Source organism: Onychomys torridus, chromosome 17 (assembly GCF_903995425.1).
Source record: "Onychomys torridus chromosome 17, mOncTor1.1, whole genome shotgun sequence".
Lineage (NCBI taxonomy): Eukaryota > Metazoa > Chordata > Mammalia > Rodentia > Cricetidae > Onychomys > Onychomys torridus.
In genome coordinates, this window is record NC_050459.1 from 38,861,697 (window position 1) to 38,880,620 (window position 18,924).

At 38.8% G+C, this 18,924-nt stretch overlaps 1 protein-coding gene across 9 annotated transcripts; it reads right to left on the reverse strand.

Moving 5' to 3' along the window:
- Positions 1-1,623: 1,623 nt before the first annotated feature.
- Positions 1,624-17,355, reverse strand: Tlr3 (toll like receptor 3). 9 transcript variants are annotated; one of them, XM_036209145.1, is made up of 8 exons: positions 17,220-17,355; positions 16,873-16,979; positions 16,604-16,765; positions 15,108-15,177; positions 9,172-9,624; positions 6,741-6,932; positions 2,847-4,699; positions 1,624-2,618 (listed from the first exon to the last, which is right to left on the reverse strand). In XM_036209145.1, the coding sequence occupies exons 5-8, from the start codon at positions 9,613-9,615 to the stop codon at positions 2,390-2,392; spliced, it is 2,718 nt and encodes a 905-aa protein (XP_036065038.1). In that variant the 5' UTR covers positions 9,616-9,624; positions 15,108-15,177; positions 16,604-16,765; positions 16,873-16,979; positions 17,220-17,355; the 3' UTR covers positions 1,624-2,389. The 9 variants fall into 9 exon arrangements, with proteins under 9 accessions (XP_036065038.1, XP_036065037.1, XP_036065039.1 ...); XM_036209144.1 differs by having other exon boundaries at positions 16,873-17,064; XM_036209146.1 differs by lacking the exon at positions 16,873-16,979.
- Positions 17,356-18,924: the final 1,569 nt, after the last annotated feature.

The window sequence follows — 18,924 nt, forward strand, 5'->3', positions numbered from 1 at the left end:
GCACATCAAGGTGTAATAATGCTGTTCTAGATTGGAAGGATCCAAGACTACTTGTAGATTGCTTAAATAGGGAGCAAGGGAACATCCAGGATTACTTTGAAGCACAATACAATGCAATTCCAAAAAAGTAAATTTTCACACACATACACACACACACACACACACACATACACACACACACACACACACGACAGAGAGAGAGAGAGAGAGAGAGAGAGAGAGAGAGAGAGAGAGAGAAGGAGGAGGAGGAGGAGGAGGAGGAGGAGGAGGAAGAGGAGGAGGAGGAGGAGGATGCAGTATGTCTAAGGGAAAAAGAGACACAAGTGATTGCTAGAAGGGCTCCCCAAATCCAATGCTGAAACAATTTGAACAACACCATCAAATAGTATATAATTCTTTAACACAAAATAGAAGTTTACATTAAGTCCATACTGATTTTAAAAAGTGAACAAATAAGACAAATGGAAGAGAATAAGTAAAGTTACCATGTGGCACAATCACAAGCGACTTTTGTAGGCATTCAGCACTGAGCGAGGAGCATATTTCCCAATTCTTGGTCTTGTCTGCTGCTGGAAGGCTCCCTGCAACTTGCAGGACAGAGAGCAAACACCACTTCTTTATAGCCTTCTACACCTATTCACCTCTCTCCTGATCACCATTGATTGTTTCTTCTTCCAAACACTGGATGTGGGATTTCCAAAGTCAGTTCATTCTCAAGGGTACATGTGAGAGGAGAGGAGCCTAACGGTGGAGAGAGATGGCCGACACTGTCAGCAGAGTGGTTGCTAGCTCAACATTTTCATTTATACTCTAATGTCTCAGTACCAGAGCAAGTGATATTTTGAAAATCATTTTATGTGGATTTCCAAGATGTTTATTCTTTTTATCACAAAACAAAACTAAATGCTTTGTTTTATTAAAGATAAAACCTAATCTAACTGTCTTTTCCTAGGAGCTAAGTTACCCACTGTATAATGGTATAATATATTCATATGAAATATTCCATATATAAAATCTATTATACCAAAATCATCATCTCAAGTTACTTGAGGTTTTATATCTCATTATAATTTCATAGGTTAAGAGCCCAAGAATTCCACAGAGACCAACTGAACTCGACCAGAGCCACTTCCTTGAGTCTGTGACCCAAGGAGGGAAATGCTGTTTACACAAAGACAATCTATGGACCAATGTTCTAGAAGCAAGCCTCTATATAATATAGTTAAGAAAATTATTTAAATTCTCTTGCAAAAGAAACACAAATATTAGGGAAATGCAAGTATTTATTCTACTATCTATTTTATCAAATAATAAAAGTCATCTATTGTTGTGGGGTATCCAGCAGAGAAGATTGTGTGGACATGGGTTTAAGTTAATAGAAAGTCTTTATTATCAATCAGTGACCACACTAGGTGTTTGGATCTCAGTGTAGGTAACCCCGAGGCTTTCTCAGGGTGAGCTTTTAAGCACAAAGAACATATTCTGTGTTGACACACTTCAGTTAAGAAGAACAGTTAGCCAGAAGCAGAACTACAGAAGCCAAAAAGCAAGGTTAGTACATTTAGAGACTTTCCCAGAACTACAGACTGATGTCTTTCTTTTCATCTTGGCTGATCTTCATGCTGAGTTTTATGGCCTAAATGGTACTTCCATCATGGAGTCAGTTGTGTTAAGGTCTTGGAGGCCTGTTACAGTATGAAGATTATGGAAATATTCTGTTCTTGGGTATGCAGATTTCAAGGTTACCTAACATCTGTCAAAACCAACATCAAAATAAAAGACAAAGCTTTTCAACTGAAAAAAAAAGAAAAAAAAACCTCTTTCTAAATATTTTACTCTTGTTCCCATTGAAGTAGGCTTGTACCATAAAAGCAGTGATCTTTCATTCTATAAGTGTCTCAAAATGTGAGTGTTATAAAATCTCATGTAGCTGAGTGTAGTGCTGCATGCCTTTCAAGGCATCAATCACTCCAGAGACAGAGGCAGGCAGATCTCTGTGATTTCATAAGTTCAAGGCCAAACTCCAGCATAGTAATTTCCAGATCAACCTGAGTTACATAGTAAAACTCCATCTTAAAAATAAATTATACCTCTAAAACTCTGTTTTATCTATATAAAGACTACCTTAAAACCCCCTTGAAGCTGTAATACACCTCAGAGATTAACTGTGAATTTATTAACTGCCCAGGTATTTCTTTGGAGTAGGTAAATAAAACAATTGTTGATAAGAGGCCTGAAATCAGAAATATTTCAAAAAATGAGATTCAATTATGATACAATATCATCATCTATACATAGAAACATAAGAAACTTTCAAGTAAAACTCAGATTTATGACGGACCCTTATAAATTGGATCTATCCCTTTATCAACTTAATTTCCAAATAAATTTAATGTGCCGAATTTCGTGACCCAAGTACTACTTGCAATTTATGGTGAAAGGCATGTATCCGTTCTTTCTGAACTGGCCAGTTCAAGATGCAATGGGATTTAAACATTCCTCTTCGCAAACAGAGTGCATGGTTTAGCTTATAATCTGGAATATCCTGAAGAAAAATCAATATAATTGAATCCAGATTTTGCTCAATAGCTTGCTGAACCGCATGGTGTACCTTGAATCTAAAAAGAACATTAAAATGGATAGTTAGATAACTAACACATAGATGTTAAAAGTTAAAAGCTTAACAATCTAAAATTATTTGTGGAATTTATTTGTACTTTCACTAAAAGTTAGAATTTCCCCCTTAATTTTGTTGTTAAAAATTTTATGAATTGTCAATGTAGTAATTTTGGAAGTTCGGTTGAAAAAGCGAGTGCAGATGTAAACATTCAAAAAAATCCACCTACCTTTTGCACAGAGGGTCTTTTAATAGATGGTATGTTATAACAAAAATGATTTTTCTGCTTCTTTTGATGCTGTTGACAATTGCTTCAAGTCCAAGGACACCTGCTTCAAAGTCCCGTTCTTCTAGGCAGAATTTGAGAGATTGGTCTTGTTCCTCCATTGGGGAGAAGTGTTTCCAAACCCAGTCTCTGTCTTGATGGGCATGAATTATGTATGCTGTATATTCAAACTGTTCAGGCTGTGCTTCGATTTCCTTGAAACCAAGAACCCGATGAACCGAGACATTCCAGTAAAAAGATATCCTCCAGCCCTCAAAGCGAATGAGCAACGCCGTAAGTATAAAAGTCACGAGCACACTGGTACTAATCACGAAGAGGAGTTCAAAGGGAGCACTGTCTTTACAGGATGATGTATCAAAGCGCATCACCGGGAAGCCATGATACTGAGGTGGGGTGTTGCAGAGGTAATGAGTCGGTAGCTCAGAGATGTTAGCGTGGGTCTGGTTGATCCAGTTGACAAACCAGGCAATACTTTCACATGTACAATCGAATGGGTTAAAGCGCATATCTAAACTACTCAGGTTCTGAAAAGCTGGCCCAAACACATTCTTCTCCACCGATGTGATGAGGTTCTTCTGAAGGTTTAATGACCTTAGAGACATCTGGTCATCAAAAATAGATGGCAGAAGTATGTTTAAATTATTCAATCCTAGATTGATGCTCTTTAGTTCAAATAAGCTCTTGAACACCCCGACTGGGATTTCATCAAAGCCGTTAGACTCCAAATTCAGGATGTGGAGGTGAGACAGGCCCTTCAGGAAATTAACGGGGCCGCCAGGGTTTGCCTGTTTCCAGAGCCTTGCTAAGTTGTTGTGCTGAAAATCCAGGATTTCTAGATTCTCCAGACCCTCCAACAAGTCCTCATTTATGTTGGCGATGTTGTTGTTGCTTAAGTCCAGAATAGTCAAGTTACGGAGAGGGCGGAAAGGGGAGGGAGAGATTTCCGCATTTTTAAGTGCCACCCTCCTGAGCATCAGTCTCTGAAGACCGGGAACCAGAGCAAAGGAGTCTCTAGTCAGTTGGAGGTATTTGTTATAGGACAGGTAGATCTCAAATATGTTCCTCAGACCTCTCCACTCCTGGCCTGTGAGTTCTTGATCAATGTCATTAAGACCAAGGTCAAGTATCCTGAGTTGGCCCAACCAAGAGAAAGCACCACCTGCTATTTTTGAGATGTGATTTTTCGTTAAATTGAGGGTGAGCAAAGGAGAATGAGCAAGTGACAAAAACGTTTCATTTGTTAAAGTTTGCAAACTTGTGAAAGTTTTAGAAAGACTTAGATACTTCAGACTCGTCAATCCTGTGAACATATTGCTTTTTGTGCCCGGAATATTATTATCATCCATGTTGAGATATTCCAAATATTTTAGCCACTGGAAAGAAAAATCATCGATCTTGGGGTGTAAAGCAAGGGAAACACTTTGTTTAGTAAATGCTCGCTTCAAATTCAGGTACCTCAGATTGGAAAGTCCATAAAAAGAGCGAGGAGACACACACTGTATGTTATTGTACTGCAGAGAGAGGTACCTGAGGTGTGGGAGCCAAGAGAAGGAATCATTAGCCACATTGCGTAGGCTGTTGTAAGAAAGATCCAGTGACGTGAGATGTGTCTGCTCCAGTCCGGAGAAAGTCGTGTCACTGGTTGCCAGAAGCTGGTTGTTAGCCAGGGAGAGATTCTGGATGCTTGTCTTGGAAAGTTCCAAACAGAGCTTCTCTGTGAGGTGGAGGTCTAGTTGGGCGTTGTTCAAAAGGAGGGTGGATAAATTGCCAATTGCATGAAAACACCCTGGGGAAAACTGATGGTTCAAAACAAACAAACAAACAAACAGGATGTAACAGGCTCTGAAGGGCATACTAAAATGCATCTTTGCTCAGTTCACAACATGACTTGGGCAGGGCAGTCCACTCTATCCCTCTAGGGAATGGTTCCTTCTTCACTCCGTGCCTGTAACCACACCCACACCCCAGGGTCTTCCCTGGCTTCCCAGGTAAGGTTGCATCTCGCAGCATCTTGCTTAAACAACACCGAACCCAGTTGCATTTAATAAACCATGTGTGAAAACTGTAGAGGGCACACCCTGAGTTGCTCACGGTGACCACTGTGGCCACATGTAATGAACAGTGACACTTACTTCTCTTCTGGAACTCTAAAGTGAGCTATTGGTTTTGTCTTTCCAAGTTTCCTTCTTTATTATTTCATGATAGTGTTTATGATAGTGTTTTCAGTGGTCTTCCACTGACTTGCATTCAGTTTTCAGAAGCCTCAGCTGTCCTGGGACTTGAAGAGGGACTCTGGAGGGGGTGGTAGCCAGGGCTTGCACTTACTGTGAGAGCAAAGGGGCTTGGGTTTCTCATATGTAGCTTGTAACAAGTGTGGGTTAATGGAGCAAAAATAACTAGGAATGTGAAGAGCAGTGTACTTTATTGTTTTCTTAAAGGGAGTTAAAATGAAAAGCAGGCAATTATTAAATTACAGTACATTTGCCTGAACATTGCTTGCAACCTTGCAGTTAAGGTGTTTTTTAAGTTACTAATTGTGTGGGAGATGTTCAATAATATGACGTTTATTTTTACCTCAAGAGTCAGTATTGCACAGCTGTGGAGAGCATAGTCTTGGGTAAGGTACCAGAAAGGCTACCCTGTCACCCGATCTTCTTTGTCTAAACTTACTTTTGTGAAAAAATAAGTTGACTAAGGAGACCATACATATACATACAAAATATACAGAAATCATTTTCATAGTTTTGGTACTGAGTTAAGTGTTCTGAGATTAAGCTGTGGTTGGCATTCTTGTAATTATTTAAAGAATAATTATAAATATATATACACAAATACTAGCAATGTTTGTTTCTGATGGTGGACTTTTAAGTGATTTTTGTTAATATTCCTTGTTTATGTATTTTATCAGGTTATGGCAATAATTTTTCTAATCAGAGAAAATGTATTCTAAAAATGAAGTGAGAAGCACACACAAATTATTTCAGTATTCTTTCCAGATAATTTTCTTCATGGTCTCTCATATCTGAAAAATAGTTTTATAACTCCCCATATTCTTATAGCTGGTAAATCCCCTAAAAGAAGAGTTCCAGGCAGTTAATGACTGGCAAGAGAAATCGAGTCAGTCTTCCCAGAGATGAGCTCCTGCTTATCTAGACCACATGGTCAGTTCTAAACACACACATATGAGCAAGACTCAATGGACTCAGAAGCACCAAATGTGTGTAATATATACATAGCTGTGTATGAAAATTGTTCAGCTGAAGATCACAGGCCAAAGAAGAGCAAGGTAACAGCAATACTCCATTACAGGGAATTTGTTATACTAAGAACTGCTGTATGCCAAATGTACTGCTAAATTCTTTTGCCTCATAGTCCCATTAGGTAGTATAGGTTTGGAAGGCTGAAGCACAGATCACTTGGATGAGTTACCTGATCATACATTTATTAAAAGACAAAGCCTGTGGAGGAGTGGCTAACCCAAATCAGTGGCCTGAGCTCTTAACCACCATAGTGTTTTCATTTGTATAGAGATCTCAGGAGGAGGAGTTTGATTTCCACAATATAATTAGGACACTAAAGTCAGAGTCTTTTCAAAAATCAAAGAACAGCCCTGCAATGGTACAGGAATTAGAATTGACACCATCAACAGGCAAATTCTCAACTCTTTTTCAATGAAGGTGTCAGTGGCCCCCAACAGCAAGTGTTGAAGGATGTCTTAAAGACATAGCAGAGCTTATCATTTTATTTCACTGGAAATCCAAAATTCCCATCTGTGCAACACAGGGATTACACACCCCTAAGGGTAGCATGGGAAATAATATCACCTCTACTTCTTACCTCTTTAAGTGGGTTGGATGACAGGTCCAATTTTTGTAGAGAAGAATTGCTAAGAAAATCGAGTTCTTCACTTCTGAGTGCAAGGATCTTATTATTCGATAGGAGGAGCTCCTGGAGGTCTTCCAGTTGGACCTCAGTTCCCAACTTTGTAGATGATAGGCCGTTATGCGACAGATCTAACTTGATTAAATTCTGAGAGTGAAAAGTAGAAACATGCATATGAGGAGCACCAGAAGCAACTCCCTCCAAGTGTCTGACCCTTGGAGGTATCCCCAAGGAAAAACTGACTGATTTCTGTTACTCCAAAGGAATGGTAACTTTTGTGGCAATTAAAAACACCATCCTTGCCACAGTCTTTCCGACTATTCTTCCTCAATGTTTGTACCAGTCTGTGCGAAAAATGTCTCCCCTATACATGGCTGCATAAACAAGACCATGGAAGGGGCAGTGTTACATGAAAGGGGGTAAACTTCAAGGGAACCCATCCCTAGACAAAGAACTATATAGGCTATTGATGTCTGCTGGGAGAAGGAAGTTTATCCTCTCCCAGTGATGGGCCCCCATATTGGGTTGTCCAATGCAGAGCAGTCAGCCTTGAAACCATGTACACACAAACAACAGAAACAGATTCAGCGGGTTGTATTTCTATACATTTGTGCACACACACATACACACATACATACAATGTAACAATGCAAGTCAAAGAAAGACTATCCATGAAAGTGGTGGAGTCACATGACAGGAATCTGAGGGAAGGTAGCTGGGATGGGTGGGAAGGTAGAAAGCGGGGGAGGTGATGTAATTCTATTTCAATTTAAAACAATTAAACAAAAAAAAAACCCACCCTTTTTGTAAGGATTTATTTTCTTCATGAATCAAATTATTTCTTTCACCAAGTTAAAGAATTTAAGCTTATAATTTATGATATAAGGACAATTGATAATTGATTTACTTATTTATAATAAGCATTTATTTATGTTATAAGGGATAGCTACGTGGCTTAGTAAACATAATATAATTCATGAATCTTGGAAGCTAGTTACAGAAAAAAGAAAATACTCATTTAAGAAAATAACACAGCCAGGCGGTGGTGGCACCTGCTTTTAATCTCAGCACTGGGGAGGCAGAGCCAGGTGGATCTCTGTGAGTTCAAGGCCAGCCTGGGCTACAGAGCGAGATTCAAGACAGGCACCAAAAGTACATGGAGAAACCCTGTCGAAAGAAAGAAAGAAAGAAAGACAGAAAGAAAGAAAGAAAGAAAGAAAGAAAGAAAGAAAGAAAGAAAGAAAGGGAGGGAAGGGAGGGAAGGGAGGGAAGGGAGGAAGGAAGGAAGGAAGGAAGGAAGGAAGGAAGGAAAGAAAATTAATAGAAAAGAAAGAAAGAAAACAACACAACCCCTACTGCTAAGGCTCAGGGAACATCTTGGAGGAGGGAGCAGGAAAGTTATAAAAGCCAGAGTACCAGGGCATCCACCTGTAAGCTTCCAATTCCCGCAAAAGAAAAAAAAAAAAAAAGGAAAAACCCTGATGTCTGTCAGGAAAATGTCAACAGGAATTTCTATTAAAGAAATAAGACTTTCATGTATGCATTAAAAAGAAAAAATGTTTCTCTAGTAATTTCTCTGGTCAGATTTTGAGATCTTTGCATTGAAAGGAATTTCCTACACACTATGATTTAAGAAGGTTCAAAGATTGGCCAATATATTGCTTTATCAATGCTTCTCAGAGCATGTAAAGTAGTACATTATGTCCTCAGCATCTGAGAAGGAATAAGGCTCAATAGTTTATTTGAGGTCACGAAATAAATAAGGTAAGTTGTTCACAAATGTCTTTGGTTTAAAGAAAGCACTTAAGAGTTGCTAAGGTTACTAGCTAATAACACATGCTTTTCATAGACTTAAAATTCAAGCAAAGTGTTTAAAAGAAAAAGGCAGAAACCACTGAAGAGGCATCGTTCTAGACTTCTTAAACTCCAGAGGGTAGGCAATATTTAGCCAAAGAGTCTGCTTTACCATTGTTTCAACTTGTTACTTTTAATGAAGTCAGAATTTGGATTCATTGTATTTCTTACTACTTCACATCATAATTTAGCAGCACCTTGAGTTTATTTCCTATGTTCCCTAGGGGATAGTCAGACGCATTTCTGTTCATGATGTCTTTCTTCGGAGTCCTTTTTCCAATGAGACAATACAAGAGAATGAGAGTTCTTAATGTTCCAATCGACTTAAGACTGTAATTTTGAGCAGATTTACACCACAGTGCCCACATGCACAGGTGTGCCCCAGCAGTCATGAAGAGGGGTTGATCAGTGTCTGTACTCTTACCTTAATAGCTATAAAGACTTTGATGATTCAGTAACTTGAAAACTCTACTTCATATAACTTTAGGTAATATTTACATTTGTTAGAACAAAAGGAACATATTCCTCCTACCTTCTGGTTTTTGAAAGGGTTGCTTTTAATTTTGTGGATTGAGTTAGACATTAGATAGAGCTCTGTCAGGTTCCTGCAAAAGTTGAAAGTTTTATCAGAAATCTGCGATATCTCATTGTGTTGGAGGTTCAAGACTTTCAACAAAGGGAGTGTTAGGCACAGTCCTGGCTCCAGCTTTGAAATTGAGTTAAATCCCGCATCCAAGATAGTAAGTTGGCTGTATCTTGTAAAATTGGTCGGTGGTAAGCCTCTGAGTTGGTTGTGGGTAAGATTCAAGACTGTGATGTTAGCAGGAAGGTCATCAGGTATGTGTGTCAGCTTCAAATGGCTGCAGTCAGCTACTTCATGTCTCACAGTGCACTGTTTTGTGGAAGATGCACAAAGAACCCACAGGGACAAAAGTCCCCCAAAGGAGTGTATTAGATAGGATGAACACCGTTTCATGATTCTGCCCTATAAAAGAAATATAAAAAGCACTGGCTTTTACCATGCTCCTGTATCCTTTGGTATATTCTTTTAAAATGTATCACGCAAATCTATAAAACATCTTTTAATAACTTTTGCACCATGCAAGAATATATTGTATAATTAATGCACCAAACAGAAATAATTCAAATAACACCAATAAGTGAAATAAACTGCAGATACTTCTTCCTCATTAGTCACCCCACCATAAAGATAAGGAACTCAATCATGCCATTTCCTTACAATTGGGATTATTTTATCTATTGTTATATTTACTATGTTCAAAACTATCTCCAAGTCAATCAACTCCAGACAAAAATCTCCTCTTGAAATTATTTTTATGACACAGAATAATTACATACACTTATGGAGCACAGTAACTATTTTAGTATGTGTATGATGCTTAATGAGCAGACCAAAGTGATTTTCATGTTTATTGCTTCAAGTATTTATCAATTGCTTATGTTGGGAACATTCAAAATGCTTTTCAGTAGCCATTTTGAAATATACAATTAATCACTTTTAACCATAGTAATCCAAGTCATTCTTCTATTTCAGCTACACTCCTGCATTTGTTAGCCACCTTCCATTTCCTCTGTCTTCCTGCACTCTTTTTAACCTCCAGTAACCACAGCTTTATAATTCTACAAGTTTATCTTTCACAGGGAAAAAAAAATGTGATTTTTGTCTTCCTTTGTATGGTGTATTTCACTGGTCATAATATCCTCAGGCTCGCCCCTATAGTTACTGATCTGAAGCAATTTTGTTCCACTCTAAATGTTAGGAGTTTAGCTATATCATTCTCTCATTTCTCTACTAGTTTTCTATAGTTCTGTTTATCTTCACCTAATATAGTGTTGCATCCATATTTTTTTGTTTGTTTGTTTTTTTAGACAGGGTTTCTCTGTGTAGCTTTGTGCTGTTCCTAGAACTCACTTGATAGCCCAGGTTGGCCTCGAACTCTCAGAGATCTGCCTGGCTCTGCCTCCCAAGTGCTGGGATTAAAGGTGTGTGCCACTGCGCCACCACCGCCCAGCTGCATTCATAATTTAAAAAAAACTTTACCTATGGTGACATTTTATTTGTGTGCCACAATAAAGCTTATCTGGGGATCAGAGGACAGAGGCAGCCACTATATTAAACATAGAGGTCGGGCAGTGATAGCACATGCCTTTAATCTCAGCATTCGAGAGGGAGACATGCACCTGGATCTCTAGGAGTTCAAAGCCACACTGGGAACAGAGCCAGATGTGATGGCACACACCTTTAATCCCAGCCCTAGTTAGCCATAGAGGTCTGGAGGTCTGTACAGACAGACAGGAAGTGATATAGCTGGGCAGAGAGAAGTAAGATGGCAGGGCACAGAAAGCTATCTAAGGCAAGAATATACAGGAAGTAGGTCTCTCTTGGGCTGAGGATTGCCTAAAGGTAAGAACTCATGGCTGGCTTGTTCTATCCCTCTGATCTTTCAACTTTCACCCCAGTATCTGGCTCCAGATTTTTTATTAATAAGACTGTTTAGCAAGTTGTGTTACATTTACATAAAACTATATGTCTTCATCTACAGACCACACAGAATTTCTTGATGCCTTACTTTGTGACACAGGGGATGCATGCTCTTCTGTCTTTATCATCTTTACCACATCTTTCCATCCTTAAATTCCTGTAACTGTTAGTATAGCACCAGTTGATATTGCTAAGTTATGACATGTTAGGGGTTTTGGTCTGTATCTATGAGTTAACATGAAAAAATTTTTATATAGATTAATTAGAAAAAGCAAAGGCTGAGAAATCTCATTTATAATTTGATGTTTGTATCAGTCAATATTCACTGAAGAATCAATGAAACTTAGAGAAGCACAGTGAAGGGAATAGACAGACCATGGATAACACGACCTGCATTCTGATAACAGTGCTTCTGGTTTGTAGCTTTGGACAAATTAATCCATTTCTCAGATCTACATGAAATTCTCCATGGGTAACTGTGAGGACCAAAGGAGATAAACTGAGTTGATCCTCTGGTTCTCAGGGTAAGCAATGTAATACTAAAACCATTATTCAGCCAAAGTAATAACACCGGGAGTTAAGAGCACATGATTTTTTTTTCAAATTCAAACATTTTTGCAAGTTTTTATTTATATTTTAAGAGCACATACTTATATCTATGCTCTATGTGTAACATTTTACTTTATAATGAAAACGCCAAATTTCTCATGAGATACTCACAGCTAAGCGCTGGACAAGAGCACGGCAGGAGAAACACTGAAGTGTGGAGAATTTGAACTGTAAGGGACTCAGAGAGAGGCACAAAGCTGCTCATGAATTCACACTGGTGGAGCATGAACTGCAGGTGGCTCCCCTACACTGTTCCCAAACAGTGACAAAGGACCATCTGCAGAGTCTAGAGTCCTTTCAAACTGCTTTTGGTTTTCCTTTAAAAACCAAACAGAAAACGCTGGGTTCCAAGATGCCCTTGGGTTGTTTTTCAGTAGTATTTGGTTTAAGATGAAAAGAAATGAGTTGAGGTATTACTGACAAAGGCCTTTGAAAGTTTGATCTTTGGTCTTTTTGTCTTTAATAACTTTGATGCATGGGTTATCTAGAGTACAGACTTCTTTTTTTATTAATTTTTATTAGCATATATTAACTGAACAAAATAATGAGCTCTGTTATGCTTTTTCATACAGGAATATAAACCTTAAATATATATCACGAGGCTAGAGACATGGCTTAGCAACTAAAAGCACTTTCTGTTCTTCTAAAAGATCCGGGTTCAATTCGCAGCATCCACATGGTAACTCATAATCATTTGTAACTCCAGTTTTAGGGGATCTCCATTCTATTCTGGCCTCCAAGTGCACCAAGGCATGTACATAGTGCACATATACACATGTAGGAAAAACACTCATAAAAATAAAAATAAATTAAAAAATACATTCCACACAAAACCATGAAGCATCATCTTCTTGTCTCTTTACTCTCCAACATTGCTAACAGGTCTGATACACATCCGACTTCTCTTCCTTTATATAATTTTTTTTTCTTAACAGTTTCTCTTTATACATTTCAATGTCTTTTCTTTAAAGGTGGTAGTGTGGAATTTCACATGCATATTTCAAGTTATGTCTTTTCTCCAAAATGTGTCTATTGTTACTGGTTTCAATGTGAAGGTTCATGTTTCCCCTCAACTTTTACAGTTTTTTTTTTCTATGACAATTTCCTTTCCTACACTTTCTATACTCTCTCCTTTGGAATCACTTTCAAGCAGATATTGGCCATCTTGTATAATTCTGTCCTCCATCTCATTTTCCTTCTTCTTTCTATTTTATGTTTTTAGATATAAGCTTATCTGTAGCAGGAATCTTAACAGGTCTTATTAATGAAATCAAACCCAAGGCCAGGTATTGGGATGAATGCTGGAAGATCAGAGGAGCAGAACAAGCCACGGCTATCTCACCTTGCCAATTCCTCAGCTGATTCTGTTTCCTCATACTACAAGCTTCTGTGTCCTCATCCCAATGGCTCTCAGCTGAACTGCTGCTCAAAAGCCTGAATGCTTAACCAGCCAAATGCTTCTAGTTTCTGGTCCTCACGCCTTATATATCTTTCTACTTTCTGCCATCACTCCCTGGGATTAAAGGCTCACTTCTTGGGATTAAAGGCGTGTGTCACCATGTCCAATGTGGCCTTGACTCAGAGATCCAGAGAGATTTCTGCCTCTGGAATGCTAGGATTAAAGGTGTGAGTGCCACCATTTTCTGGCCTCTATGTCTGTCTAGTGTCTGTTCCATTCTCTGACCCCAGATAAATTTATTAGGGTGCACAATATTTTGGGAAACACAATATCACCATACTTATCTTTACACACAAGGCCTACCCTGATTGATTGTCATTTTAGCAATTATATTTTAAATGTATACAAAACAGTGCACAAATCATAAGTGTACAAATTACTGAACTTTCATAAATGGGTATGTCACTGGAATCGCTTGCTCAAATCAAGAAACAAAGGTTTCTCCAGCGCTTTAGAAATCCCTATCACACCCACCTCGTGAATTCTTCATTCTTCCTAAACACAAACACTGCTATTTCCTACACAAAAGGCTACCTGCCTTTGTATCAAGTATTAATAAAATCTTACATTATACCAATCCCTCATTAGCATGGCTTACATTCTACAGTTTCAATTACTTGTGGCAGCCATGATGCAAAATATTACTACAATGCAATGAGGAATTGGGGCATTTTTAGGGAGAAAGAGAAAGACAGACAGAGACAAGAAGACAGAGAGACTAACAGCCATGTAACTTTTACCAGATTGTTATGTCAAAAAGTGGTCTATCATTAAACTTCACCATAGGCATGAATGTACAGGTAAATTGGTATGTGTAGGGTTGGATACTCCTGATGCCCTCAGGCACTCACTGTGGTCCTAGAACACATTCCCATGGCTAACGGGGATAATGTGTGTATCATTTTGTGATCCATTATTTTTTCTTTGCTCCATATGAGGTTTGTAAGATGTATCCACATCTCATCATGTCTTGACATTTGTCATTTTTGTTCCTGTAAAAATGCTCCATTGTATAGATACCTTAAGATCAACAAATTCCCAAAATTTTGAATAAAAATTCTTCAATAGGGCCAGATACAGTATCTTGTATCTATAATCCCAGCAGCACTTTGGAGGCAGAGACAGGTGGATCTCTGTGAATTTGAGGCTAGTCTAGCCTACAAGGTAATTTCCAGGCCAGCGAAGGCTACAGAGTGAAACCTTGTCTCAAAACAAAACAAGCAAAAAAGAGAAGCAAAAAAAAAAAAAAAAATTCTTGAATATTCCAGATAATCCAAAGAACTTTACAATGAATATGCTTGTGTTATAACAGATATAAAAATCTATCCAAATACCCATATCATCAGCTCCCAAACATGTACCACAGACATCAATCTTCCCCCTCAACAGATTACTTTCTCATCAATAGTTTCAGCATTTTTTATACAGAATTTGTTATCCAATGTAAATTTTCACATAATAAAATGCAAGCATCTTAAGTACACATTCTCTGACTTTTGGCAAATGCATAAATCTGTGTAACTCAAATCCAGAGAATTCCTCTGCCTCCTTCCCAGTTACTTTCCACCATTACTCTTAGAAGCAACCACTGCTGCCTCTACAGAGTGTTCTCATAACCTCGGAGGATAGAGCCTAATTCATGCTCCTACATACGGCTGCCTTTATTTGGTGCATTAATTTTGAAATTTACCTGCAATAGGTGTTTCAGTAAATGGCCTCTCCATTCCCTCAAAGTATACAGTTCATGCCCCTCGCCAGTGATTACATGATATTTACTGGACTCTTTAGACATATGTACCTGTTATAGAGTTTGCAATACACATCAGTTGTCAAAGTAAGAGACAGACAACTAACAAGCTTTCCTTCTAGCACCATAAGGTTTCTCTTCCCTACTTACCAGATTATGGGTACAATCCCTGTAAGGTATTCCAGTCTTTGTTTAGGTAATATCTGCCCCTCTGGAAAGGCTGTGAATATAAATTAGTATTACTGAGGACTAATGCACTTACAAACTGTATCCCTGATTTTCCCAATCTGAAAACATACTTCATTGAGAGAGAAAAAAAATCTACTAAGTGTAAACAAAGCAGGATGTGTGGGAAAAAAAAAGAAATCATGAAAAAAATGTTAGGGAGTTCAGAATGGTAACCCCACACACACACACACCCCGCTGCCATGGGCGCACACACACACAGACTCACAGACACACACAGAGAAGCAGGGTACAAATCCTAAATATTTTATAAGGTGACCATATCATTAATTATTTCCAAAGGAAATAGATCCGTTTTTATGAATAACTTCTCATCAGTAACATGAGTTAATAGTTAGCAGTCAAGGAAAGCTTTCAGAACATTTGGGGGAAAAAATATGTTAAATTCCCAACCCCGCAGTCAGCTAAACAACTGAGAAAGAAGGAATCAGTAGTTTGACACCGGTAGATACATTTCAATCAAACAAACAAAAATACGTGAAAGTACGAAATGAGGATGAAGAACAAGTTACCACTGAATGATTCTTAAAGAGAGGCAGGGGAAGAGTAGGAGAGAGAAGACCTTGCATTTGGGGAAGCATTTTGGAAGGCACAAAGAATTATATGTCTTCATTCCAGGCAAAGACTACACTCTGTTATGACCAAAGCACAGAGTGTAGAGAGTGAATATGTGGGGTTAGGCATGATTTATGATTTGGTTTATAAACATGTCACTATCCTTTTCTAAGTTAATACACCAGCACGTACATACATATCAAAACATAATAACATTATAGAGTCAGGGAAACAACTTATGACAGCTTCCATATGTGGAAGGTTGACTATTCTTCCCCATCTAGTCCATAATATTGCAGCCTGGTTTCTAGCCTTACAATACAACTTCCTGAACAGCCTGCCTCCTCTCCCACCATCCTCTTTTATTCTGGAATAGGAAGCCAGCCACCAGTTCCTAGAAACATCCGAGAATTCTTTTTCTTTCTCAAGAACATTATCACAAAATGTCAGCTCCCCACAGCCAACTAAGTAGAAGAAAGGAGTTTTGTTTCTTCAAGGAAAAGGTGCATTTTTTTTTTAAAAAAAAGCATTTTAATTTCTAATATAATCTTTTTAACAATCTTTGAGAATTTCATACTGTATACTACATATATACTTATATTTTCATTGCATTTATTAGTTACTCCCTCTGCACACCCCAGAGCCACCTTCACCCCCCATTTTAAAGCCTCTTACAAAATCCCTCCAGAAGCTTTCTTAATATGCCTTTCCAAGAACAGAAGTCTACAGAGGAAATACTTTTTTGTTTTAATTGCTTCATAAAATTGTTGTTTTACCACAAAAGTCAGATGTGATTTTGTGGCTAAATTTGCATTTGGCATTACGATGCATTTCTCCCCTCATACCTGTACCATCTACCTTCTTTTGTTGTGTGATTCTGACACAGTTTCACTCCCCAGATGGGAGACAGGTGGATTAACGTCCAAAGCCAAGAGCATTCTGATTTTATTCAGCCAGAGATTCTGCATTCAGACTTTTTTTCCCCCAATCAGGCATTTCCTTCAAACCTGAAAGTGAAACTTAAGGTAAAGAAAGAAAAGAAAAGAGAGAGAGAAAGCCTAGCATATCTGGTACAGCACAGGATATATTATTGATGATATAGTTAAACTGTTACCTTTTGTTGTTGTTGTTGTTTCTTTTTTTGGACCTCCTGGAACTCATTGAAATAGCCAGGATCTGAACTTTAGGTAGAAAGATTTAAGAGGAGGAACCTGCGGCTGCCTGTGGGTGGAACTCTGGAAGTTAATGAGTTCAGGACTTCCGAGCCAAGCCCTTTCTCCGTGGTGAGTTGCAGATCTTTGCAAAACTGTCAAATTTGAGTAGTGTGTGGTCAAAGGCTTGGGATTGGGGGTGAGAGTGGAGTTGGGGGACTGGAGTTGTGTGAGAGGACAGCAGGGCAGGGGATGAGGGAAAGGGGGGGGGGGAGAACCTAAACAAAGTGAAAGTCATCCAGTCACTTACTTTGCTTTATTTTCTTTGCAACCTTGCAAAATGGTTAAAGTTTAACTTAATCTCTGCTGGGCATCCAGTTTTCCAGCAGGAAAAGTTGAGGACATCCAGACACAGGAAGAGGTCTTGTCTCAAAAGCAATAAGGGAACTCCCAGAAACAAGGAGGAAAAAACAAAAGGGGGTGGGGTGGGGAGGGAGGTCAGGAGGGACAGAGGGAGAGAGGGAGGGAGGGAGGGAGGGCAGAGTTCTTCCAACACTGGCTGTCACAAAGAACCCTTCTTGCTCAAGCAGACCCAGTTTCCCACAGTATCCACAAGTTGGGCGTCAGCTGGCATCAAGCAGGTTTGCTCCAAAGCGAGCTCAGCTTAACTCTTTCCTTCTCAAGTAGCTTTGAGGACTCAAGTTGGTTAAAGAAGTGTGATTGCAAGGGAATGAACTCAATTTCCTTTTCATTACAGACGCACAGTGAAAAAAAAATACAACCAGACTGATGTATAGTGAAAATGTAATAAAGTATACAAGAAACAGAACACCTAACCTGATTCTCTTGATTTGAAACCTAGAGAGGGGGTGCTTAAGGACTTACCACAAGTTACTACAATTGTTCCTTTTGTCAACTAGTCATAAAACAGCCCTGGTGGAGGTCAAAGTGAATATGGTGAATGGATGCAGAATTGAAAGCAAGAAGTAAGTTCTGCAATTTGGTGCAAATTGCCATTCCCAGGGTCCAGTTGGTTACACCTGTGATTACTGGGTGCATGATTAAACTCTTCTGATTTTGAGTTCAACACCATAAACAGTTGTCCTTAGTAAATAATTGTCCCCTACATTTATCCACTTGGATGCCAACATTATTAATAGTATCAACAAGATTTCTTCTCTGTGAGTTCTTTGAAAACAGGACAAGCTGCATTTTTGTACATATGTCTCTACTCACGGTAGCGCATTACTCTTGCTAGCCTCTGAACAGCTAGTCATCTTCTCAGGATTCAGCCATTGCGTGGTCCTCCCCTACACTGATTCAGCTTCGCTATCTAACTAGCTCTGACCAAGTGGCTGTCAGCATGAAGCCAAGTTTGATTCTGAATCAATGATGAAGGCCTGAAAGGTGCTCGAGTATTTGAGACTCATCCTCTTGGAATGCCAACTTCCCTTAGGCTTTTTGGAATTGGGTTGCTATTCAGTAAGAAGCCTAGATTAGCTGTGCTGTGGATGTGTGGAAGGGAATGAACACTCTCCCTGAGCACCTGGGAGGCAGCTAATATCAACTCTCTGGATGCGTGGGAGACAACCCTCCAATCCTCTTCAACTTTCTGTAGCTAATGTCACTTGGAGAAATGACCTTCTTCAACAAGTCCTATCAGCATTGCAGAAAAGCTGTAAAACATATTGCTACCATTTCACAGTTTAGAAATGAAGAGATGTGCTATGCCTCATTAGATAAGTAAAATATACTTCCTCTATAATCTCTTGTGCTTTATGATTCTTTACAGATATTAGGTTAGCCATAATGTTGGTTGACTAGTAAATGGCTTTAAATAAATATTTTTTTCTTTTTCAAGTGTATATGTTTTGGAATGTGTATGTTTGTGTATATTGGGGGGGGTGCATATGCACATGTGCGCACATGGATATCAAGGCCTGAGGTTGGCTTGGGGTATTTTCCTTGATTGTTCTATGCTTTATTCATTGAAGCAGGGTCTCTCAACTGAAGCA